The sequence below is a fragment of the Carassius carassius genome, chromosome 13, assembly GCF_963082965.1.
Source record: "Carassius carassius chromosome 13, fCarCar2.1, whole genome shotgun sequence".
Taxonomy (NCBI): domain Eukaryota; kingdom Metazoa; phylum Chordata; class Actinopteri; order Cypriniformes; family Cyprinidae; genus Carassius; species Carassius carassius.
The window spans coordinates 61,436-87,500 of NC_081767.1; the positions used below are offsets into that span (position 1 = coordinate 61,436).

Sequence of the window (26,065 nt, forward strand, 5' to 3'; positions counted from 1 at the left end):
ACTGTCGTTTAGCAATCGAAAAAAACTGTAACAGTTCTTTAAGGTAAATGAAAATTAGCAGTTTGTTTCAATAGTCTGTAGTAATTTACGGAATTACAGTAATGAGAAAAAATGTAGAAACTAAAAGTACATACTGGGCTAACCTGAAATTGCAATCAGCAGTGTTTGAAAGGCACAACACTGAAATCTCTTCTGTTTTGAATGTATGGTTCACAGTTTTGACAGCAGTGTGTTAGCATTTGAACAAAGTGCTGTAAATCCACAGTGTTGTGCAGGTTGTGGTTAAAGTCATGGGATAAGTGTGTAGAGTTTTGAAAACTGTGTTCAAGCAATGAAAAACGAACTAGAGTTTGGTCCACATAAAAAAAGGCATGAATTTCTCATCTTAAATTTGAAAGTTAACGAATATAAGTGTTTCAGTGGATATAATGCATCACTTCTGAGAACAGATTATTTTGTTTCTAACCCTAACCAGCAGGTGGCGGTAAAAAAACTGAAGAAGTAGAAGAAGAACAAGCGGGCCCACTGCTGCCCCAGAAGGAGACATCGAAGGTGCGTCCCGATTGACAGGGTCCCTATGCAGTGTTCAATGCTCCCTACTCTGTTGAAGTGGACTTCACTGACAATAATCGCTCATTTGGAATGACCTGGAATGACATCAAAGAAAGGTCAATGATGGGGTCACGCAGATTATCACACAACATAAATAAATATTGTAATTTAATTTATTATAAAAAATCATATAAAATAAATTTACAAACATGTATCTAATAAATATAGTGCAAATGTTTTATGTTTTGTATAATAACAACATTTATTGTAACCCCTCCATTGAGGCTCTGCTTTATCGTTAAATCTGACTGGTGACTTGTATTTACTTGTATTTTAAAATTACTTGTACTAAACATTTAATTAATTGAAGAGATTAACACCCAATTCGCGACATGAGTAATTAAGGTAAACATATTTCCCAGCAACTCTAAATGTAATCTGTTATAATAACTTTATAACAATGGTATTTTGATCATAAACAGTGAAAATTTCAGGGTGTATTCCAGAAAGTGGGTTTTGTTGGAAACTCAGAGTTTGTTAACCCCAGAAAACCGATTTTTTTTTTCGGTTCCAATAAAAGACAAAACTAAACCTCTGTGAACCTGGGAACAGGTTTGCTGTGGTAAATTCATAGTTTCTTTCGGTCTCCTTCTATTTTTTAAAGCTTAAGGAATGTTTAAATACCTGATTCATTCACTCTTCAAAATGAGCTTTTATTGCTGAGATTTTTGCCTTATTTCAAGTAACACTTACAAATATATAAAAATTCTTAAATCATGACACAATTTCTATATAAGAAAAATATATACGATATTCAGTCTTGTGTCCTGGGGTAAACAAGTAAAATTAATTCTCAGCGTGGAAAGAAAAATAATCTTCGAAACAAGATTATTTTTCTCAACGGACCACTTTCATTTTCATCAAGAAGACACAGAATGGCATGTTTTTTTATTTTACATTTTTATAAGGGATCCTGTAGATCCCTAAGAGGATCCCATAGAGGAGGCTGCATTAATTCGCAGGGAGTTACATTTACATCAGGAGAGGATTTAATTTAATTTGATTCAATTTATTTATTTTGCCATATCATAAATATTTATTTGAACAGTCCCATTTTTAATGGTACTGTTCATTGATTCACTGATTCACTGTTGCATTGATTACACACACAAACACCTTCTGAAGATGAAGCTATGCAATGGAAGGGTAGCGCAAGATATATATGTAACCACCACAGCTGTTAAATAAACACAAAACTTTCACAGCTTATTTGGTCATCTTTATGTTCTACAAATACAAAAGCGTTTTCCTGTTGGATTTTAATATTGGTATTGTGGCTCCTCGTCATCTGTCAGTGATGCTTGTGCAGGTTCTGAATAGAAGTCATCACACAGAAGTAATGTTTTACATTACCCTAATTAAAAAATGTAGCATGTTACATTTAGCAGACACTTTTATCCAAAGCAACTTACAGTGCATTCAGTCTATACATTTGTTTTTTTACACCAGTTTGTATGTTCTCCAGGAATTGAACCCACAATCTTTTTCACTGCTAACACAATGCTTTACCACTGAGCCACAGGAAAATCATGTTGCATGATTTAATTATGTGATAAAGCATTAGACTATGTGGGAAAAGCTGCTGCATTAAAGTCATGTAACGTTAGCCTACACCCATTTAACTCTTGAAGCTTTACCTAATTTAATGTTTTTATGTGTGATTCCATGAAAATTAATATTAGTTCAATTAATTACATCTCTGCTAGTTTTCACCTCTGATAACATTGATTTAGAAATTAAAGTTACGGAATACGTTAGTCTTTTTGGCAGGAGCTGTTGCCAAGGTGAATCCTAATTTCAGAGCTCCATTGAGCATGTCTTTTCATAGTTGTGGTGCACGCACTAAAACACAGTCAACCTACTCAGTGTGGATTGAACTAACCCTGTTCAGCTGTTCTGAAACCAAAAACTCAGAATTTGTTGAACCTCCTTTCTGGAATACACCTCAGGAGAATATTGTGTCAACATTGTAATATTGATCAGCAGATGAAAGTCTGCATCAGGTAACACTAGTGTACTGTTTCGAGGCTCTCCATGTAGCGAATCATGTTTCAAAGTGATTATTTATTTCATTTGTTTGAAAGATTCAGAAGGTCTTGTCTCATCACTGATGAAAACTTGATACATCTTCTTATTAGGGACACATGGCAAAACCATATATGTTCAGTAACCCCTGAGTCTTTAATTTATACTAAATGAACGCCAAGTTCAAGTTTACTTCAAGTTATTTTTATTGCAGTGAGATGGTAGAGAGTTTCGAAGTAGACAAAAATGAGAATAAAACCCAAATTCTAGTCCTTGCAGAACATAAAAATAGAGTTTGGGTTAAGAATAACATTCCAGCATTCTTGAGATGCCTGGTGTCGGTCCTCCCAGAGCCAGAGCAGACCAGAAACAGCCATGAAACACGGCATGAAGAAACAGCACCTTTAGAAGATCGAAAATCATAAGACAGTAGAGCAACTGAGGAGGTGAGTGACCTAGAATATCCTTTATTTTGTTCAGTTCAGACAAAGCAGTCATTCAAACAAATATCTGCTAAAGTCACATTTCAAAACATCTACACTATTGCTGTCAATACTTGCTCTTTTCTTCTGGTTTCTCACAGTATAACGCTTTATTTCAGTTACAGTGGATTAAATATTACTGGTCGATTACTTTTTATAATAATTTATAGCTAATATTATAATAACTGCTTGCAAAATCTCTGCCACAATATTACTATCCGCACTGAAAGCCACACAAAGAGTCATTCTGACGTACTGTATTTCTTCAGAAGATCTCGCCACGTATTTTCATCGCATCACAGTCTTTCATTACAAAGATAATGATGATGTTCATGTGCAGTAGGTTTACGGCGCTAAAGGCCCATTTCCTGTAATATTCTGCTGTATATTTACTGGCAGATGAGAGAAAGAACATAACATAGAAATTCAACAGATTTCAATATAACATGATATTTAAATAGGGAGGGATCCAAAAACAAACTGTATAGGGCAAAAAAGGCTACTTTTATATAATTATATTTATATTTGTAATGCAAATCTCATTTTTTTCATAATTTTAATATATTGTAAATATATTAATATATAGTCTATATATATTTTTAGGCTTTATGATTTATCCTTATAGATGTAAAAGCTGAATGTCAGCCCTGGCACCTTGCTTTGTTAACGAGGAGGGGAAATTAAGGAGTTTTGGTCTTTTTATGTTTTGAGTCATTCATTCCAAAATAATACACATTGCTTGATTGCTTTTGTTGTATATGAGTTTTTAAACCTAATCAGATTCACCATTGATTTGCTTAGACAGGGTTAGAGTGAGACTGTAGAGGTTTGGATCAGAAGATCTGAGCAGAGAGAGACCGCGGCGCTCGTGATCATTAAGGCTGGATTACTGAGGTTTAGAGAGACTCTCTGCTAATGAGGTTGGCTGCATTAATGCTAGTTGGGAATAAAAGTGTTTAACAGGAGCAGATGAGACGTTCACAACCCTTTGCACAGCAAGACCTTATGCACAGGTCTCAATATTTTGACAGCTAATGTTTATATGTACACACACGACTGTATGTGTTTGCTTTGTACATTTAGTTTTGTAGTAATTTGTTTAATCATTAATTTGTTTAATCTGCGAATATGACTCATATAAACAAGAAAAAAAACAAAAGATATAAAAATATGTTTTCAGAAGAAGAAATACGTTCAAAGAACTGATTCCAATAATGATTAGCTCACTCAGATGCATCCTGCGTATTCAAATTCAAAAGAGTCTTAATTATCAAATGTTATTTGTGCATAACAGTATCAAAACAAAGACACACACTGCCATTTACTCTAATCGTGATTAATGTCATTGAGCATGTATCGTGCTGATACATGCCAGCAGCTCATGAATACAAGACAAAAAAAGGAAAACAGCAAGAGAGATGAGGAGAGATGAAGAACCAGAAATGAAAGAGTGTGTTGCAGAGGAGATATTCTGCATCACACAGCTGTAATAACTACTTTGGCTCTGAGATGTAGAATAGCTGCGAGTTGAAGGAAGATGGTGAGCAGTGGAAGACGATTGGTTGAGCTGTGAGGAGGCGTGGCCAGAGTCTGAATGATTTGTGCGACAGTTACCACAGAGAGAGAGAGACAGAGAGAGAGGGGGGGGGGGAGCGAGAGCATGTGTGTGTGTGTGTTCGAGAGGGTGTATGAGTGCAGGAATAATCGCAGGAAAGGCAGCAAGAGACAGGCGGTGTGGATCCTGTTCTGCGGCAGATGTTGGGCTCTTGCCTCCCGTGAAGACTGTGCTTTATACCTGGAGAGACGCAGCAGAGGACAGAAGAGGGTCGATGGAGTGAAGCTATTAAAACCCAGAGTGTGAACGCTCTGCCGGACCTCTGAATCCAAAGACAAAGACGCAGAGGTAGAAGGATAAAGAAGAGGCATGAATAAGGAAAGAAACTGACTGTTGGTTTGCCAGAAAATGAGAAGCAGAATAAGGAACAGGGTGGAGAGATGATGCATTGGATCAAAATTGAAGATTGAACCTCAACTGGGAAAACAGGACAAGCCTCTATGTATTAAAAAATAATAATAATTATAATTCATGCTATCTGGGAAAAAATATTGGATTTTTTTTTGCATTCTCCAGCCGTGAGCAGGACTTCTTGTTGTTCCCCTAGTAGATGTCCAACAAGACAAGGGTTGTTCATTTGTTAGGAGGCAAGGCCAGAGGCACGAGTGCCAGCATGCACATGTCAGAAATGAATCCGGTTAAATGGATGGTTGTAAAGGGGTTAACTGCCATTCATCACTGTGGTAAGACATCTTCCCTAATGAAGCAGCATTAGAGCACCTATGCCATTGATTGAGGCTCCAGAAGGATTAATTGCATTGCAGGAAATTACTGAAGTGCATGTGAAAGATATTGAATCAGAAGTTAAAAGTGATAAAACGCTGCTAAGGACTGTGGGTGCACCTCTGTTGGACTTTATTTGCTTGTGAACCAAAGACTGCTGCCATCGTCTCAAGTACCTGCTTTAAAAAAAAATCTATACTCCTTATCATAAAAAACAAAACAAATAATGGCCATGTTTTAATGATTGTGGGCTTGTGATTTCCAACTTGCTGTCTTATCACTTTTCTTACTTTAGACTTCAGTCTTGTAAAAGTGGGGATCATTTGGCCCCTGGGGGTCCGGGCTGCCCCGGCCCCGGCCCCCAAACCAAAAATGCGTCGTTCAAGTACAGATGAGACCCCGTACCGCCGGAGTCCGTCTCTGGACAGCAAGGGCTCGGCGCCTCTGCGCTACAGCGGCGAGTACGAGTACCACAGCTCGCCCTTCGTGTTCGGCCTTCGTACCACACCGGGCTCAAAGAAAACTACAGCCAGCTACACCACGGCACAGGGACGGAAATATGTGGTGTTTTACCTCGACCTGTCCTTCATCTTTCTTCTAGAGCTGCGGCGCTGCAGGATGGCCGAGGGCTGCCTGAGGGCCCTGAGATACGGGATGGTTTTCTTCAATCTGCTCTTCTGGGTGAGTGCGAGTCCTGTATATTTAATCTTTTCTGTTATTCTGTTCAAATAGCTCTGCTTGAGAGACAATGTTAAAGGAATAATTCACTCAGGCATGAAAAACTGCTCAGTATTTACTCATGTTGTCCTAATACTGAAGGACTTCCTTTCTACAGATGTTTAGCTGAATGTTTGAAATGCTGTTTTCCATACAATGACAATGATAGTGAACACGTTTTGTCAAGCTCCAAAATTGACCAAAATACCATAAACATGATCATAAATGTAGTCCATGTAACTTGCTTTATATTCCTAAATAATTCTGAAGAGAGAACTATTGCCATCTCAAATCCTGCATGTCTGTGTCCAGACTGGCCTTCATTCGTTTTATGTGCTTACCAGAGTCAGATGAGTCTCTGTTCGCTGGTGTTTCTGAGATGATGTAGGCCTGCATTAATTGTCGGTATGTGATTGCAACAGATCAGGTTTAAATTACTTAAAAATAAATGTTTCTTTGTTTAGAGAGTGTCTACTAAAATCATTAATGTGGTGCTTGTGGTGTGCCCTTCCACACACAGATTATAGGGATAGAAACACATATCTGGATTTTTTTTTTTTAATGATATTAAGTTTATATAACATTTCTCCATTTGCTCCCGAAAACTGCAGAGATCTGTTTTGACCAAGCGGCAACTTCCCGCTCTCTCTCTCGTGAAACCAACAAGGAAGTGACTAAAACTGCAATTCATCGACTGGCCGATTGAGGCTGGCTGCAAAAGGGAGTCAATTCCATAGATTCCCCATGTTAAAATGCCCAACTTAACAGCATTAAATTAATTAAGGGCTTGGCCACTAGAGTGACAGGTGGATTGTCGCTGCTGTCACCACTGTTGCGCTAAGTGGGCGTGGTTTCAGCAACCATATCCCGCTTTCTTGCCATGCCATGAGTGACATGCGGTGACGCGCTGCAAAGATGGCCATGGCCCGTTCTGCACACTTTTGGCTTCAAAAACACTCTTCAGAAACCTATGGGTGACGTCTGATTGGCCATTGCATTCAGCACACGACAGACAGTCTGTGATTGGTTACGACACTTAACGCTGTTAAACTTTCAGTAAATAGAAACCTTTGGCGCTCTTCACAGAGTGTTTAAGCATATGCATTGGGGAGTTTAAAAATCGGAATTTATCAGCTGTAAGATGCAAGTGAAGCTCTCTTACTGTCTTTTTAAGCAAAAAGTTTAACATTATCACGATATACACAATATTTCCTAATTTTATATAGTCAGGAAAGAAATTGTTGATATTGCTTATATTCAGTGTTTTGGCCATTCCTAACAGATTACAATCAAAATCTCCTGACCTTTTGATCGGATCACCCAAATCCATTTAATGCTGGATGAAAATAGGGCCATTCTTGCATTCAAGCTGTGAAAATTTTTATTTGTTAGTCTATTTTCTGCCTGATCTTGATGGGGTTAGAGAGAGTTGATGCTGACGCACATTCATTTCGTTCACTCCCAAGAGATGCACACTTAAGGCCTTTGCACAGTGAGTCCAAAATTCACATGCAAAATTTTAGCACGTCAAAAAATAAATTTGACCTCACGTTATGTCTATCACGCTTTGCATGCTGCCTCCAAAACTTTTGTTTGTCAAAAAAACATTCGGAACAGGTTCGATTTTTTTTGTGCTTTTCGCATCTGTCAAACCATAAACTGCAATAAAAACTAATTTTGAAAGACGTTTTGACAACTCAGAGCCACCGTAAAACTGCTGGCAATGGTGGTGAATGAATCGCCAGTGCTCAGATACCTACAATAATATATATATAAATAGTATTGTATCAAAAAAACAACAAATATTATTATATCACAGCTATAATTATAGCACACCAAGTCCCTGTAAACCATGTGTGTGTGTGCGCGGTACCTTAGACATAAGTTACTTCAAGTCTCTCTTCAGGATCAATTGATTCAAGGAAATTGTTGGTCTTTTTTTTTTTATGTGGCTCCAGTATCGCTAGCAAAACATCAAACTGAGCCATTGACATTGTAAAGTAAACTTTGAATTGTTCTGGATAATCCCGCTCTTGTTGATAAGGAGGTGGCACTCTCCTTCCTCTCTATGCGATCGCAGGAGTGGATGGACCCAATATTTCCTCTTTCTTTTTATTCTTTTTAAGACGAGAGAGGACAAACAATCATCCTCACTAGACGACATTTTTTATTGTTTTGAGTTTTTTTTTTCGTAATGCATTGATTAATACGCATCGGACTCAGTGTGCAAGGTCTCTGTGCGTGACAAATTTTTCGGATCCCGAATATGACAAAAAACTCACTCACACACACACATACAAACACACACACACACACTAACACGTTTGTTTTTGTGTAAAGTGTGTTCATCCCATAGGTGTAATGGTTTTTATTCTGTACAAACTGTATATTCTATGGCCCTACACCAACCCTACACCTAACCCTAACCCTCACAGGAAACTTTGTGCATTTTTACTTTCTCAAAAAAACTCATTCTGTATGATTTATAAGCGTTTTGAAAAATGGGGACATGGGTTATGTCCTCATAAGTCACCCTCTCCTTGTAATACCTGTGTCATACCCATGTCATTATACAGAGTTGTGTCCTGATATGACACAAAAACAAGAGCACACACACACACACACACACACACACACACACACACACACACACACACTCATACACATGAGTGGTTATGAACGAATGAATGAAATGCATTTGTCTGCGTTTTACTCCATCTCGAACACACACAAACATGCCAAATATAACAAATTAAAGGATTGCAATGTAAAAGATTATTATTGTGTAGGCTACATGAATATAAAAATGCATTCATGTCATAATGCATAGTCATTGCATATATCAGAATTAGGCCACCCATTTGCTCGCACAGGAGCTGCTCCGTTTCATATCTGGAGACGCGTTCTGTCCTTGAGCTTGCAAATTTTGCCATGTAAATAGTAAATCTGCCATGGCACGAGCACTACTGGCTCTTAAAGGGAATGGTTGATCAGACTCTGATTGAAGTGGGGTATGAGTGGTCATGAACGAATAAATGAAATGCATTTGTTCGTGTTTCTCCCAGTCTCGAATCGCGCTCAATGAAAGCGCTTGAGAAACAGTGTCTATTCCGCGCTTCGATGTGCTTTTTAACATGTTTTTTGGCCTTGAGATACATGATTTAACTGATTTTTACATAGAAATGGCAATAGAGCACTGCATTAAAATAAATTATCATTCATGTTTTCATAACTGCTGAACAAATTAAAAAACAAAACTAAAATTAAATAATCTTTGAGAGCCCGCTGGTGTTTGGGGGGCCCTACGCAGCATGGGTATATTGCATATATACTTTTTTTACTTCTCAAAGCAGTTCCACCCAAGAATAAACAGCCATTTTTCCTGCTGTTTGTAATTATACCTAAGTTTAAGTAAATGTCATATAAAGAGCAATTAGTACAGTAAGCAGGACTAATTTAATGTCACTAGATAAATATTAGCAATGTAAAAATACTCCAGTGTTTTTAATTTAAGCACAATAGCTAGTTTTGTTTCAAATAATACCAAATGCACCATATCTATAAGCAAAGATATGCGTCATCTGACATATTTATATTTTGCTGGAGCCGTGTGACCTTAAAGTGGACAAAAAAAAAGACAAACAAAAGAAACATCATCCCACTTTCAACCTCATTTGGTTCGATCATTAAATATTTTAATGAACATAAAAAGATTCAAAAACGAAAACTGAACAGGTCTCAGAGAAGTATCAGAAGTGACAGTGAGTCCTCATTGACTGAACGAGATCTGACATTTCTTGCTGCTTTCTCCTCTCTTCCACCAAGGCACTTGCTGGTTAGGGTTATGGTTAGGTGTGGTTTGCTACTGCAGTCTGTCAGTCTCCCTGCAGCGCTGTTTTACGGGGCATAAAATGCTCCTTATTGTCCCAAGTTATTGTAATTGTGACCTTAATTGCCTACCACCTGTGAAGAATTAAGGGCTTTTTACACTTAAACTAGTCAACTCTGGGTCATTCTAAAAGTTTCACACTATTCAGACTTTACCTTGGGTTAACAATTAACCCCTATGTATTCATAATCTGGGGTTTGATAAAAGTATGTGTGTGTGTATATATATATATATAACAGTTTGTAGACAGGAGGTAATCTGTCTAATTTGGAATACTAGAATACTGTCATTTTAAGACTAAGCTGTTTATGCAAATAGTCCCAGATGTTTAACACTGTACACTACTTAAACACTGGGTTAACATTCTTATTTGTGGTGTCAAAGAGTGGATAGACACAGCTTGTTACCTGTTTTCTTAACAGTACTAGCATTGCATATCCTCATATTATACATTGCCCTGTACTACCAAGTTCCTGAATGGACTTTTGGGACTATAAATTTAAGAATTATTAAATAATAAATTAATAAATAATAAATAACTTGTCTTTTTCACTTCAGTTCATGTGTTTTACCTCACCCCTTGACATTTGTCCCATCAAACACTGAAACTAATGTTTACGTAACATGCTGTGTTTCTGTGACGGACTAAAGCACATAGAAATGAGGCACGTGATTGGCTGTTGGTTGCTAAGTGTTTAGCAGTAACATTGTAACACAGCATCGTTCACACTGAACACGTTTGGCTAAAGCTCCGGAGCAGGGTTTCATAAAAATCACTGCTAACCTCACTTTAATCAACCTAGTTGGGTTAGGGTTAGGGTTCACTTGCTTTTACAGTGTATCATTAGACCAGAATTAGACACAATGTATTCAGTGATACTGCAATGAGCATGGCAAAGGATGTAACATTAATTTAGAAAGGGTTAACATTATCTGTAGAGTACAGTATATTATATGTATCTTCCAAAGCACCGGTCACTAATCTAAACACTCTGACAAAGTTTATCAGGATTAAAGTATGAAAACTGAGAAATAGAAATACTGTGAGAAATGTTTAACTGAACTCTGATGATGTTAGCACAGTTGACAACTGAAAGGCTCAATAATAAATCTTAGAAAATATGAAATAGCCATACTTTGAGCAGACAATGTTTTTAAAGTGTCAGAAAAATGAGAGTGAAAGAAAAGGGGAAAAACACAAAAGAAGTACAAAATCACAACACTGAGACAGTGGAGGCTCATCTTGCAATCTAAATATAGTTATAAGGCCTGTTGTATGGCCTAAAAAATACAGCATCTTACGTTTCTCATAGTCTTTAATAAGGCTCCTGTCACTATTGCCATGGCAACTATTTTTTGTTCATGTACTGTATTTCTCAGCCGCTCATGTGAGTAAACTAAAACATGTCCATTATAGCATTTGAACTGCTCTAGTTTTATAATCTGCAGCTCATTCAAGCATTGATTTATATCCTGAAATTATGAATAATTAGCCTGCAGACAGTTCCACTGGAATATTACTAGAGTACTGGATTCTCTCTTTCTTCATCATTCAGTACCATGATAAGACTTTGGGTGCCTTTTTTTCTTCTTTTTTTGATGAAGGCATTATGTTTTCTTTCTTTTCTTTTTTTGTAAATTATATAATGAATCATATAATGCTAAACTGTGTGTAATGTAAACCACTGGAGACAACAGGAGGCTGTCATGACCTTTACGGCATTACTTAGAAAGTCAGAAAATAAAAAAAATTCAATATGAAGTATTCTTCAACTTATACTTTTGTGCAGTGACCACGGGGCTGAAACATTTCTGATGTAGCCTTGCACACTTACTAGATCATCTTATTCAAGAGTTTAGTGCTGATCAGGACTCCATAGTCCAGGACTAGTAAAGACGACCCTCACTAAAATACAGCCCTCCGTTTGAGAAACACCCAGTGTTGGTTGCACTTTATTTTACAGTACGTGTACTTACATGTACTTATAGTGTAATTACAGTGAATTTATATAGGTTCTGGTAATACACGGTAACTGCATGGGGTAGGGTTAGGTTTAGGGGTAGGTTCAGGGTTAGTACCTAGTTATTACCAAGTGTGATGATCCAAGGGGTTGTAGTCTGCTGCTTGGTCTTTGCTGGTCTCGCTGTTTGGTGGTCATGCTGACTTTCTCACCCTCTCCAGTCCAAGGCTTGATTGTTGTTTCTGTATCTTTATATTTTATCTTTTACTTTAATGTAGTTATGTCTGTTTCCTGATTAAAATACATAGTTGTGCAAATTTGATTATGTTGTATGGACTCTCCATTCATGTTGCTACTCCTTGTGCCAAGGGGTCATAACAATAGTTATTGTAATTACTATAATAAGTACATAGTATGCACATGAGGAATAGGACTGCAAAAAGAAATGCTACATTTTAAAGTAAAGCAGCAATAAAACATACTCTCTAAATAAGCCTATTGAATGCTGTTCTATTCCTGTAACTGTTACGTGCTTAGTATTTTTATGAAGTCTAATGGCAACTGGAAATGGTTTGATCTAATATTAAAAGCAGAAGGGAAAGAGAAGATTCCTGTCTTCATCCTCTAGATCAGGGATGGGCAACTTTGATAGTGACGAGGACCAGCAATTTTTCTCCTTTATACCAAGGGGCCAGATTACTAATCCGCGTTCCACACACCTTTTACACCATTTTACACAATTTCCCTTTTACTTCAAAGGAATTTGAAGTGTAATTAATATAATTTGTTTTCAAATATTTTATTAAAGGGTCAATTCACCCAATAATCCAAATTATGTCATTAATAACTCACCCCCATATTGTTCCAAACCCGTGAGACCTCCGTTTATCTTCTGAACACAGTTTAAGATATTTTAGATGTAGTCCGAGAGCTCTCAGTCCCTCCATTGAAGCTGTGTGTACGGTCTACTGTCCATGTCCAGAAAGGTAAGAAAAACATCATCAAAGTAGTCCATGTGACATCAGAGGGTCAGTTAGAATTTACTGAAGCATCGAAAATACATTTTGGTCCAAAAATAGCAAAAACTACGACTTTATTCAGCATTGTCTTCTCTTCCGTGTGTCTGTTGTGAGAGAGATTTCAAAACAAAGCAGTTTGTGATATCCGGTTCACGAACGAATCACTCGATGTAACCGGATCTTTCTGAACCAGTACACCAAATCCAACTGAATAGTTTGAAAGGGTTCGCATAAGCAATAACCCACAAATGACTTAAGCTGTTAACTTTTTTAATGTGGCTGACACTCCCTCTGAGTTAAAACAAACCAATATCCCGGAGTAATTCATTTACTCAAACAGTACACTGACTGAACTGCTGTGAAGAGAGAACTGAAGATGAACACCGAGCAGAGCCAGATAACAAACTAACTCGTTGAAAACAAGACTGACTCGTTCTCTTTAAATCTAGTTTTATTAATCATTTCACTTCAATGGGTGTAAATCTTGTCAAAAAAGATAAGCCAACCCAAAAGTGCCACCTTTAAGCATTTTCTTTCTTGTAGTTACATTCATTCATTCTTCATGATACCAACAGACTCTACTGAACTCCTCAAGATCATTTTGGACTCGAGGAGCTCATACACCGCTGGTGTAGATGGAATATCTAGTATGATCATGAAGGCCATTGCGGACGTCATTGTATAGCCACTGGCTCATTGTATTAACCTTTCTTTATTTACTGGTATTGTACCTAAAATGACAAAAATCACTAAAATAATTCCAATTTTTAAATCGGGTGATAGAAATTATATGAATAATTACCGGCCTATATCAATTCTACCCACTTTTTCTAAAGTAATGGAGAAGGTAGTATACAATAGACTTAGTGGCTATCTTGATAAATTGGATATTCTTGTTTCCTCTCGATACAGTTTTAGAAAAAAGTAGTGCAAAGTTCGGTGCTGCTGATGATGACTTTGAGATGCATGGTGTGGCGAGTGGGGCGAGCCTGGGCATTATTTTAGGTTTTGGTTTTATTTTGTGCGCACTCGCAACATATGGTGAAAATTTATCACTAAATGCTCCAGAAAGCATTGAGCGAAGCATTCAGGGACCACCAGGATAACAACCAAACCTTACGTACTTCTCATCACAAGCCTCCTGAACGCTTCACTAACTTGCAGTGTCAAAAAAATAAAAATAAATAAATAACCTGCTCAACTGATCAAGCTGTGTTCGGCAAAATACTGTAGATAGATGGTTTGTCTAGCCAGTCAACACACATGACATCATTCCCTGTGCAAATGAATAAAGGCGGAATGGGATCGAGCCACAACTCTAGCTTTTTATCTTGGCTGTACACTGTAGAGCTCCAGAACATCTGTTTCAATGTAGGCAGCATTTTAAGAGATCATAATTATAAGCAGTATTCAAAGATGGTTTATTTTATTGCCATATGTTAGGTAAAAATTCAAACTCCAAGCTAACAATGTGACAAGCTTGGCATTGATTGGCTGTGCGTGTGAATGCACCTACTTATTTGGGGGACAAATTAGTTTCATTTTAGTTTCATTTTCAAATTAGTTTTCATAGGAAATTTGTTCATTACTTATCCTCATGTTGTTCAAAACCCGTAAGACAAAATTAAAATGTTTCTGATGAAATCCAAGAGCTTTCTGACCCTGAAAACACAACTGAAATGTTACCAGACACAGAAACATAGTAAGGACATTGGTAAAACAATCCATGTGTTATCTGTAGGTCAACTTCAATTTTGCGAAGCTACGAGAATACTTTTTGTGTACAAAGAAAACAAAAATTATGACTTTCTTCAACATTTCTTCTCCCCCGAGTTAATTTCTTCCACCATTTTGAAGAGTATCAAGGCACATGTACACGCTTTACACTAAGTGTGAACAGGGCAGATTACACGAGCACGTTCATGTTCACCCCTAACACGGGTACTCTCCAAAATTGCGGAAGACAGCAACTTGGAGGAGAAAAATTATTACATAAATTATGTACATTTTTTGCACAAAAAGTATTCGTGTAGCTTTGCAAAACTGAAGTTGAACCACTGATGTCACATGATGTGAACTAACCCTCTAATGTCATATAAAAATCACATGCATTTATGGATTTTAAATGGACTACAGGAAGATCACAGAATGACAGATCATTGTTAGAATCAGTGTGAATGCATAGATCCTTCCAACCTCCAGCATCTCTAACTCACAACAGATACACTCTCCATCTCATGCAGGAGAACAGCCTCATCCTGGATTAGACAAAGAGGGTGCAGTGGAGAAACAGAGAGCCTGGACTGTCTGTGCATCTGTACTGAGCATCAGATCTAGGCGTCTGTGCTGTGCTCAGCTAACAGCACCGCATGCTTCTGTATTAATATTGCAGTCAGGCAGCATTGTGTCTCATGCAGCTGTGTCCCTGTATCTGCAGCACGCCGGGCCCCAGGGAACACACTGACCCAAATCAGCAAGACAAACACGCTTCACACCTGCATAAACGAGTTAATGACCGCTAATGATGACACAATGAGCTGCACTGTCCACTAACAAGGCAGGAGAGTGTAGAAAGTGAACTGAAAGAGTCTCTGTGAACTGCATGAATGAAACTAGAAGGAAGTGAGAGAGAGGAAGAGAGAAACAGAAGAACAGGTGTGTGAGCAGCAGGGTGCTGGAGAGGAAAGAAGATGCGTAGGAACAGATCCAGACCACCTGCATCACAAAGCAGGAGCTTCTGCATCATCTTCAGGCCTGTAGAGTCGAACGATTCCTGCTGCGGCTCTTAGAGCATCACTGACGTCAAATAAACCAGCCGCAGTCAAAATGTGTCCACCGTAGATTTATTTCTATAGAATTGTCTAAACTCTTTAGATGTGTGAGAGAAACATGCAGCAATTTAAACCAAATGACTTCAGATGTGGCTCATCAGATCAGAATGCAGCTTTAGGTGTTAATTTGACTTTTTAAAGGCTTTTCTTTTGAACTCTAGTGTTTAATAAAGTTATGACATTCGTTTGTTCTGAACCATCTGATCTCATCTATTGCTTTGTGCTCATTTGATGCACCTTAAATTTTCATTTGTTATTAAATAAAATTACTAATGAAAACAGTATTGTCAAAATCCAGAAATAACCCTGCTGTATATTTACAGCATTCTGTTTTATGTAGTGCCCAAAAATGATAACATGAAAACGGCTTACTTTTGTTCACATGGTCTTCAGAACAATATTAAAGTGATGGTTCAAATAGATTTTCAGTCATCTAGGTTATTACAGCATACTGTAATACAGTTTCCCTCAGGACATGTTATTTGTGCTTTTATTTATGGAAGATGAATCACTATTTCACATCCTATTGGCTCGATCACTAACTGTGTTCCCAAACCGTATCATTATTTGACCTGGGACTCTCTGATGCTGTGAATGGAGATTGCTGTGTGAATTGACTCCCAGATACAGATGAAAGGACAGTGATGTAAGCGTTTGTGCCATTGCATGTCTGTTCTGAGTAACACAAGCTCAAAATGAAGTAACAGCAGCTTTTCAGATTTGGAAAAAGTAAAATAAACTCACATCACAAACCCACGGCGAGTCAAACTAACGTCCAAGGGTGCAATCTGATCTGATGAGCCACCCGTTTATAAAGACGATGTAATCAGAAAGCACATGAGTGGAAGTCATTCATGTCAGATCCGGAGAACGAAGTTGGGTGGATCAGGGTCGTTTTGTGGGTTATAAATGGATGCCAGACAAAACTGCATCAACTTAATGATTGATCCACATTCACTGATTCTCTAAAGATATTTAAAGGTAATAGTTAAATATGGATATTTTTCTCACGCAAACACATCGCTTCATTTCAGAAAGCCTTTATTAACCCCTGGAGCCATGTGCAGCACTATGATGGATGGAGTCACTTTGTTTTATTTAAAAATCTCAACCCACATTTACTGCCATTACAAAGAGCCAGGACATTTTTAAATAGAACTCCGATTTTATCTGACAGTCTGAAAGAAGAAAGTCAGATACACCTAGGATGGTTTAAGGGTGTGTAAATCATGGTTTTATCTTTTTATTTATTTATTTTTTTGCCCTGTGTCTGGATGTACTTTGTGTTTTTAATTGTACTAAACGAATTGCTGTATTTGGATCCCCCGCTTCTCTTTCTCATGACCACACGTTACACTACATTACTCTACAGCACTTTACCCTGGAGAGCCTCTACATCTACCATACTGACAGACTGCACTTTAATGAGCCTCAGCAATGTTTTATATATGTAAGCACATCTCTCATTCAGTGTGGAGCAGAACAGTCCCTATTTAATCATTAGAAATTTGAAATGGTACATTGAACCAGTTCTTGATTAATGTCACTAAAACGAATGTATGCCAGTTGCATTAGAAATGTATGTGTGTACAGTACTAGCCTGTTATTATGCACAGCATGTTTTGAGTGTTTCCGTCACATCAGTGTTGTTCTCTTTCTCAGCTGGGCGGCTGTGGGCTTCTGGGAGTGGGAGTTTGGCTTTCCATCACGCAGGGAAACTTCGCCACGCTCTCCTCGTCTCTACCATCGCTCTCCGCCGCCAATCTGCTCATCGCTGTGGGAAGCATCATCATGGTGATTGGCTGCCTGGGCTGTGTGGGCGCGGTCAAAGAGAACCGGCCCTTACTCCTGAGTGTAAGTAAATCAAAAACAATAGCATGCTTAAGAAGGATGAGCAAACAAAACATCCTGTTTCAGTCAATAATAAAAACCTCACTGGATGCCCTTCTGAATAAAACATTGTAAGAATCAGAGGCTTGAGAAACAGCGTTTCATCTTGAAGTGACGTGTTTGTTTGATGTTATTCATTTGAATCACAATTTGACTCTCTGCTCATTGTTCCAGTAATAAGATGTGGCACTTGAGTGGCAAAACTGACGTCGAGTAGAGTTTGATGGCTGCTGTAATAGAGACACTAGCAGGAATTCAAATTAACACCCGCGGGTAAAATACAGGAAGTTTATTAGCATCATTTCCACTCCACGAGGAACAGGCTAACATGAACACCTCTGTCTGTCTCTGAGAATTCAACACTGCGTTTCTGTTGTGAGCTGACAGGAGAGAAAAATGGTTTACAAAAGGTAATTGCCATCATCTTTATTCTCTGTGTTCACAAGGATTATAAATAAATAATGACAGTTAACAATTTCTACCAGCGTACATGATATCATAGTTTATAGCATTATAACCTATAGTATTAAGATCATTTAAATGTGATCGTACTGTATGCATGTCATCATTTTTACACTGGCACAATACTAGAGATGAAAGTGTAAATAACATAAAAACAAACTAATCAACAGAAGTCATGACATAATTAAGAGAGTGCTGATACTCCAGCAGTGTTTGTGTGACTCCACGGGTCTCTTTATGAGCGATTCAGCAGAACATTCACTCAAAAACTAATATAAATTAAATTAAAATGAATAAAAACAAAGCAAGAACACACCTGATGTGCATTCGTAATTCATCATTAAAAAAGAAAAAGGAGCTTGACCATCCTGCTCTGACCAAAGTGATTCAAACACACCTGATGCATCACGATCAACTCACAAATGAACTTCCCAGGAGAACTTGAACACATCAGAAGAATGAGTGAAGAGACGTTAGCAGAGATACTTCAGCTACACATGCTGCATGCATCATTCATTTTATTATTTATTTTTTTTATTTTTTTTTTGCAGTCTGTCAGTACATGTTAAAGACCTTAGCTACAATACTAATACTTGTTGAATGATGGTTCAAAATGTTCCTGGACCCTCTGCAGCCCTGTACATTTCAGATATCTCCTTTATTTAACACTGAGTATTTTCATGTTTTTTAATGTGTTCTATAGAGAGAAGGCATTAAAATCGTTTTGCGTGGTGATATTCAAATCTTTATGGTTATTCTCTGACTCTAGTACTGACTTGTGTATCTTTTAAACCGCAATCAGAGACGGTGGATGGTTCTGGAGGACAGTGAGACCTACATTCTGTGTGGGAGCGTCCCGTGACAGATGCAGATATCAGCCGGTCATAACCTCAGAGGAGCTGCGCTGGATTGTATTATTTGAGTTGAAGCACACTAAAAAGCCTGACGGGCAAAGCAGCCTTTCTCAAGGATAAACACAGTGTGCATATATCTATAGAGCATTGATCTGATCATGTGATGTGATGAACGTTCTCGATCGACTGCATCTCCAAAGCTTCTCTGATCCGTGATTAATTTCACACTGTATGTAGAATTCAGTCAATGCCATTCAGTTATCTTCTCAAAAGAAATACAGAGCTCTCAGCTGAGTTCACATCCAGGTCATTCCTCGGTGTGGAAAGGGAACGGAAAGTGAATTGCACACCTTATAGTGCAGAAATAGTAAAAACACTACAGTATACGATACTGAACACAGCCGATAACCCTGTGATTTACTGTGTAGATTTTCCTCTTTGGATTCCCTGAATTTTTAATGTTCCTAAACAAAGTCTACCTGCATATCCCACAATCATTAACATTAGTTAACATTAGTCCTTCAGCAAACTGCAGGGCTCAGGTCAGGGCCGCTGTATTCCTTCGGTGCCCGAGGGCTGAAACACTGCTGTCCATATTTATTATTTATAATGAGGAGCCATGCAATGATACACAGCTGCAGACTAACTTATTTTTCTCAAGTTATCTATTTATTACTATAGTGAATATAATAATAAATGATGGATTTTGATATTTTTAGAAAGAAAACATGCATAAAAGTTGATGTATGTCTTTAAGATCAACCCAACTTTCTTTTCACCAGTGAATTGTATAAAACAAGCAATGTAAGCTCTGTCCTTCCTCTTCCTTCCTCCTCAGCCAAATGTTGAGGAGTCTATGAATATATAATGCTGCTGAGCTGGAATCACCTCCGAGACTATCACAGCCTGAAGATGATTTATGATAAAATATTCTCATGTCCACAAGGGGGATGATCATGTTTACTCCTTAAGCTACTATTTATGTCAGGGACTGATTTTATTACGGCCTGTGCTCTCCTGTGTGTCTTTAACGGTGTGTGGACATTACAGCAGCGTTACGGTGACGCAGTTACAACAAACACTGCTTCCTGTATTGCCCACATATGAGACATACCAGAAAATACATTTTGAAAATTTCCCGTTAAATTTTTTGTCTCTTTTTAATTATATGATTTTAAGAAATGTATAGATAATATTTGCCAAGTCAATTTTATTTTAGTTTTACAGTAATACGTAACACAAACAGTATGATATATCTTGTGTGCAAACCAGATGCAGCTGTGAGCAGGAGAAAATCTGCATGTGACGTATAATAATGGAGAACGAACTTTAGACAGCAGAGTGGACCATACTGTGGTCAGCTGACAACAACCGCCAAACACTTGTGATTGATTGGCAAGGGCCAAAGAACAATCAGTGTTTAGCTACATTTACATTTAGCAAATGCTTTTAGCCAAAGTGACTTACAGTGCATTCTGGTTGTAATTTTTTTTTTTTACCAGTATGTGTGTTCCTTGAGAATTGAACCCACAACCTTTTGCACCACTAACACAATGCTCTACCACTGAGCCACAGGAACACTGGCTAACAGTCAAGGAATTAATGCTGGAAACACACTAGTAACATGCTAGTAACTTGCTAATCATGCTAGCATCATTCTAGTTTACTCTCTTACCTATTTATCTATCTATCTATCTATCTATCTATCTATCTATCTATCTATCTATCTATCTATCTATCTGTCTATTTTTCTGATAGATTGTATTGGCTTCAAAACTTTAAAACAACTTCAAAAACTGAAAACCCTCAAACTTGTAAAACTACTTCAAACTTTCTGGCTAGGCTTTTTCAAGCCAACTTAAAGTTTGCCTCCAAGCTTTACTATCTACTTTGGGCTTGCTATACTTCAGTTTTTTTTAAATTGACTGACAATGTCAAAGAAGTGAAAGAGTTAAACCAGAATGAAATAAGGACTGCAAGAATAAAAGGAGCAACAAATTAAGCTCAGCAGTTTTCTTCACAATGTGTTATGGCCAATAAAGCATATTTGAGGACATAATTGTTCACTAGTTGTGTGATATGTATGTGTATGATAATATTGTAATTATTGTTTTAACAAGGTGCAAGCTGAGATTATGGAGTTTCACTTACTTTACAAACACACACCTTAAGTGCTTTATCAGTACACTTCATCAGTATTGCAAATATGGCATTCATTTTATACAACAGTTCGATAAAGAAGAATTAATATTTAGTGTGTTACATTTTTAGACACATTTCATCCATTTCCTCTCTGTTTTGCGGTGAAGATAGTTCCAAATAAACCCAGAACAGCAGAGTTGTGCGGCCTTCTCTTTCTGAATGAATATCATTTTTGAACAGTTTTGACTCAGTTGAGTGAATAATTAAATGACTCATTCATAAAGTTGTTCCGGAATCAGTTCTTTGAACGAATCGGTTGAATGAAGCAGTGGCTCATTAAGACTGTCACTTGCTGCCACCTACTGGCAGTTTATTTTCAATTTTTAATGTATAATTCCACTTTTACATTTTTTATATAAAATATACATTTTACACTTCATTTTACATTTATTTTTAAAACATTAAATAGCATTATATATGCAATTGCAGTGTAAATGCAGGTTTGATATTAAGATTATTAATCTGTGTAAATTCACTGAAAAGACCTAAAGATGCAGCTTCTGTTCACTTCTGCAGTGCAAAGATTTTTTTCATATTGATTTCACTGATTGATAACAACCCTACAGTCTTTTAAAATCCTACTTACATTTGTTGATAAAATTGAGTATTTGACTTGAAACGGTGAATCAGGTTAGAAAATGCCTTTATGAAGCTAAAATGCACCTTGCAGTTACATCTGATAGCAGCAGGCCTGAACCAGCGAGAGGCCAACACAAAACCACAATCAGCAAAATACTGTCTAGCTACTGCCAATGACAAAATGCCAGCAAATTGCGACGTATACTTTTTTTGTCAATAACATCATACACCCCTATTGTAGGGTATAATCCTCTGAATGAAAAAGCAATGGAAACAATCACTAAGAATTTGGTCAATAGGGTTAGGGTTAGATGTCTGACAGCAAATACAGTGCACTATGTACAGTAGATGTCACGGCTGGTTTGGGTTAATGTTCATGTTTCATGCCTCAGTCATGGTCTCTGTTAGTCATGTGCTTCTCCTGTTTATGCGTCTTGCTCTCATCCAGTCCTTTATTGTATGTGTCAGGACTATAGAGAACAGGAAGTGATTTCAGACACAGCAGAAGCTCTTGAGTGAAGGCCTTCAGAATAATGATAATAATAATAATCTAATAATCTCTCTGACTTGGAGTCTCTTCTGCTTGTGTTTCTACAGTTCTTCATTCTGCTGCTCCTGATGTTATTGTTGGAGATCCTGTTCATGGTTCTGTTCTTCTCGTATCAGGATCAGGTACGTGCAGAGTGCATCTGTCACATTCATTATTTTGTAATATTTCAGTTGTGATTGGTCAATGGTGGCATTCAGCACTCACATATTTAACAATGACAGTGAACTGTTTATTCGGCCATCGTCTCAGTGATTTCCTAGTTTCCTGCTAGTTTCCATCTCATATCAATCCAGATTACTTCTCACATTAAATAATTTCTACATCATAAAGTTGTACAGACTACAAAACTACATGATGATGTAGATCCATGTAAATCTTCATGTAAAATACTTCGGCCATTACCTTTCTTGGCAATTTCACATAGGAATAGCATTAAGAGCAGTTTAAGTGAGGTATTTATTGGGTTAGTGTCATCTAATGCTTTGTAAAAGTAATAATTTAAATAATCAAGTCTTCAGAGTAGCTTTCTCTCTCTGTGAGTCTCTCACACCCAAACGGTCATCGTTTTCTTGGCCATTCTCCTCAAAGCACATATGGCAGCACAGTGTGATGGGCATTTTCCAAAGACATTTCCAGTGATAGCAGCATATTTGCACTGGAGCGTTGTACAGTGACAGACTCTCTTCCTCGCGCACACCAGAGAGAAGAACACACCACAGATTCACTCACACACACACACACACACACACACACACACACACACACTCACACACACACACACACACACACACACACACACACACACACACACACACACACACACACACACACTCACACACACACACACACACACACACACACACACACACACACACACTCACACACACACACACACACACACACACACACACACACACTCACACACACACACACACACACACACACACACACACACACACACTCACACACACACACACACACACACACACACACACACACACTCACACACACACACACACACACACACTCACACACACACACACACACACACACACACTCACACACACACACTCACACACACACACACACACACACACACACACTCACACACACACACACACACACACACACACACACACACACACTCACTCACACAAACACAGACACACACACACACACACACACACACACACACAAACACACACACACACACACTCACACACACACACACACACACACACACACTCACACACACACACACACACACACACACATGGTGAGGTAAGCACTTCCTCTGTAACAGATCTGAGAAGTGTACTTCATCTTCCTCTGCTTTATTCTTTACAGAAACTAGATCTTCTACTAAAAACATCCACAACAGAGTAAAGTGGGCTAATATAATGAACGAATATTTGGCCTAAATGCTTCATTAATGGCTATACTACAATACAGTAACATGTATTCTCTGTACTCTACACCGTTCCCTTAGACACACATTAAACTCGCTCCCTAATTAAACCCCCTGATCCAGCTCATCATCTCATTAGTCTGAAATAGTAGATACTACATTTGAATAAGAACCAGTAAAAAAGTATGTTATATAAAGTATGAAAATAGTAATATGAATGAAACACTAGATCTGCTTCTCTCCCGTGGTCTCATGGGATCAGACGTGCACTTCAGAATCTCGTTAGCAGTAGACCATCAGTTCTTTTCACACACTCTTTTATGATTACTATGAATTCACACACTACTCTTTTCATCTACTGTTTTTCATCAGGTGCATCTCAGTAAATTAGAATGGAAAAGTTCATTTCAGTAATTTTCGGTCTCTTGTATTTCAGTGTGTGTGTGTGTGTGTGTGTGTGAGTGTGTGTGTGTGTGTGTGTGTTGAGTTACTAACGCTGCACTGGACATTGTAAGGATGATGACTTGAATAAGAATGCAAAGCATTTGTCGTTAGGGTTAGGGTTAGTCTGTGTAAATGGCCTTTATTCAGTGTCATCTTTTAAGTGAGCAGGAGGAATACAGTGATTTTCACACACATCAGCAGAACATGAAACACGCTGCTGGTGATGAGGATCCGCTCAGATCTAAAGGGAGAGATTACACTGACACACTGGCAATATAAAACTGTTATTCTGTGGATAGTTTTCTTCTTGCGTCCCTAAATCTGTTCTACACTGATGATTAGAAACGACCTCCTCGACCTCTTTATCATCTCTCTGTAACTTCCTCTTTACTGATATTAATTATTTATGATGCATTACTGTATTACATCTACGAGGAAGGCTATGAAGTGACGGATCACAGGGAATAATGGAGGAGCTGGTATGGATGATATAGACAGACGTTTGTAATGGTGCCGCAGTCTGTCATGAGACCTGGATGGAGGCATGAAAACCCTGCCATGATGCTAATTTAACACACATTTACGTTTCCATAGCATGCATGCACTCAAATCTTGTCTGGTGAAAGAAACAATCCCCTGAAGATGGCTTTCACTGGCAGCTTCAACAGTATAGACTGCTGTCTTACTCACTGCCTTTTCCCTGTTTTTCTGTCTCCTCTCTGTTTGTGGTGCTGAATAATTCATTGATGACGGTCTGTTTGGCCGACTGATGACGGAAGTGTAATTCCTCTGTAGGAAAGACTGTCACTTATTACTTGTGTGTAATGTAGTAAATTAAGCTCAAAAGGGAAATGTATATAAATAATTACAATTAATTATGATTAATTAGAATTATTTATATGAGCTGCCAGTAGTAACTGTAGCAGAATTAGATTGCCAATAACTAATCTGTTCTTAGCGCAATTTCATATCAGCTCTAAGAAAGGATATTTCCGTGGCCACAGAAAATACTTTCATACTGTATTAATGCATTAGAGCATGTAGAAATATCGGAGTCGTAAAGGGACATTGATTTGTAAGGCAGAATCAGTATCTCAAGTAATTTGTGCACAAGATCTTTATTAACTAAACACTAACAAGTCTAACAAACAAACATACAGTCACTCATACAAGGGAAAGGGCAAATGAGAATAAAGCTATGAATAGAGTCAGTTAACCACCCGAGTAAAACCATCCTTGCTGTTTATAACCGGGTCTATAGCTTTTACTAAACCTCTGCTTCGTTTAGTTAAATGTACGATACTTTCATTTCCTTGGCCTGGAATGAGCGTCTGGTGCAAAGTCTTGATGGTTTGGTGGTTTAGTGGTGTCGCGATCACGTTCTTCCGGTCTTCAAGAGTGATGAATTCCAAAGGTGTCCTGACTCAATGGTGATTGGGAGTTTCTTCCCAGTGGAAGGTGAATAAAACTAAAAGAGTGCCGAGATCCTGAAATCTCTGGTGAATGGAAAGTCAAGGCACGAGATCTCGTGCAGACTTAGAGGTCCAAGAAAGATCTAGCTCACATAATCTTAGCAGAAGAAAGCAAAGCAGATCGAAAAGAGCTCAAGAGAGATTCAGAGAGAGGGCGGAACTGTGTGTGGGCCTTTTAAAAGTCTAAGATGGTTCACGCATCTTAGGAAGGGCTTGTTGTCACAGTGTCTGGTCTGTGTTTCCCTGGGTGTCCACTAGTGGTCTCACTTCCCCATAGTCACCCCACTGCAGTACTACATTTCCCACAAGCCTTGTCCCTTCATCACTGTT

General features: G+C 38.0%; 1 protein-coding gene across 3 annotated transcripts in view; it reads left to right on the forward strand.

Annotated features, from left to right (window-relative positions):
- Positions 1–2,983: 2,983 nt before the first annotated feature.
- Positions 2,984–26,065, forward strand: part of tspan4a (tetraspanin 4a) — a 30,342-nt gene continuing 7,260 nt past the window's right edge. For 2 of the 3 annotated variants that reach the window (XR_009437350.1, XM_059564480.1), the window contains exons 1-3: positions 5,259–6,138; positions 17,537–17,728; positions 22,459–22,533. Coding sequence is in view for 2 of the 3 variants with exons in the window: in XM_059564480.1 (XP_059420463.1) it covers positions 5,830–6,138; positions 17,537–17,728; positions 22,459–22,533 (576 nt within the window). In the remaining variant the exon portion in view is untranslated. Of the gene's footprint in view, positions 3,084–5,258; positions 6,139–17,536; positions 17,729–22,458; positions 22,534–26,065 lie in introns of those variants that run through there. The other variant, XM_059564481.1, reaches the window with a different exon arrangement.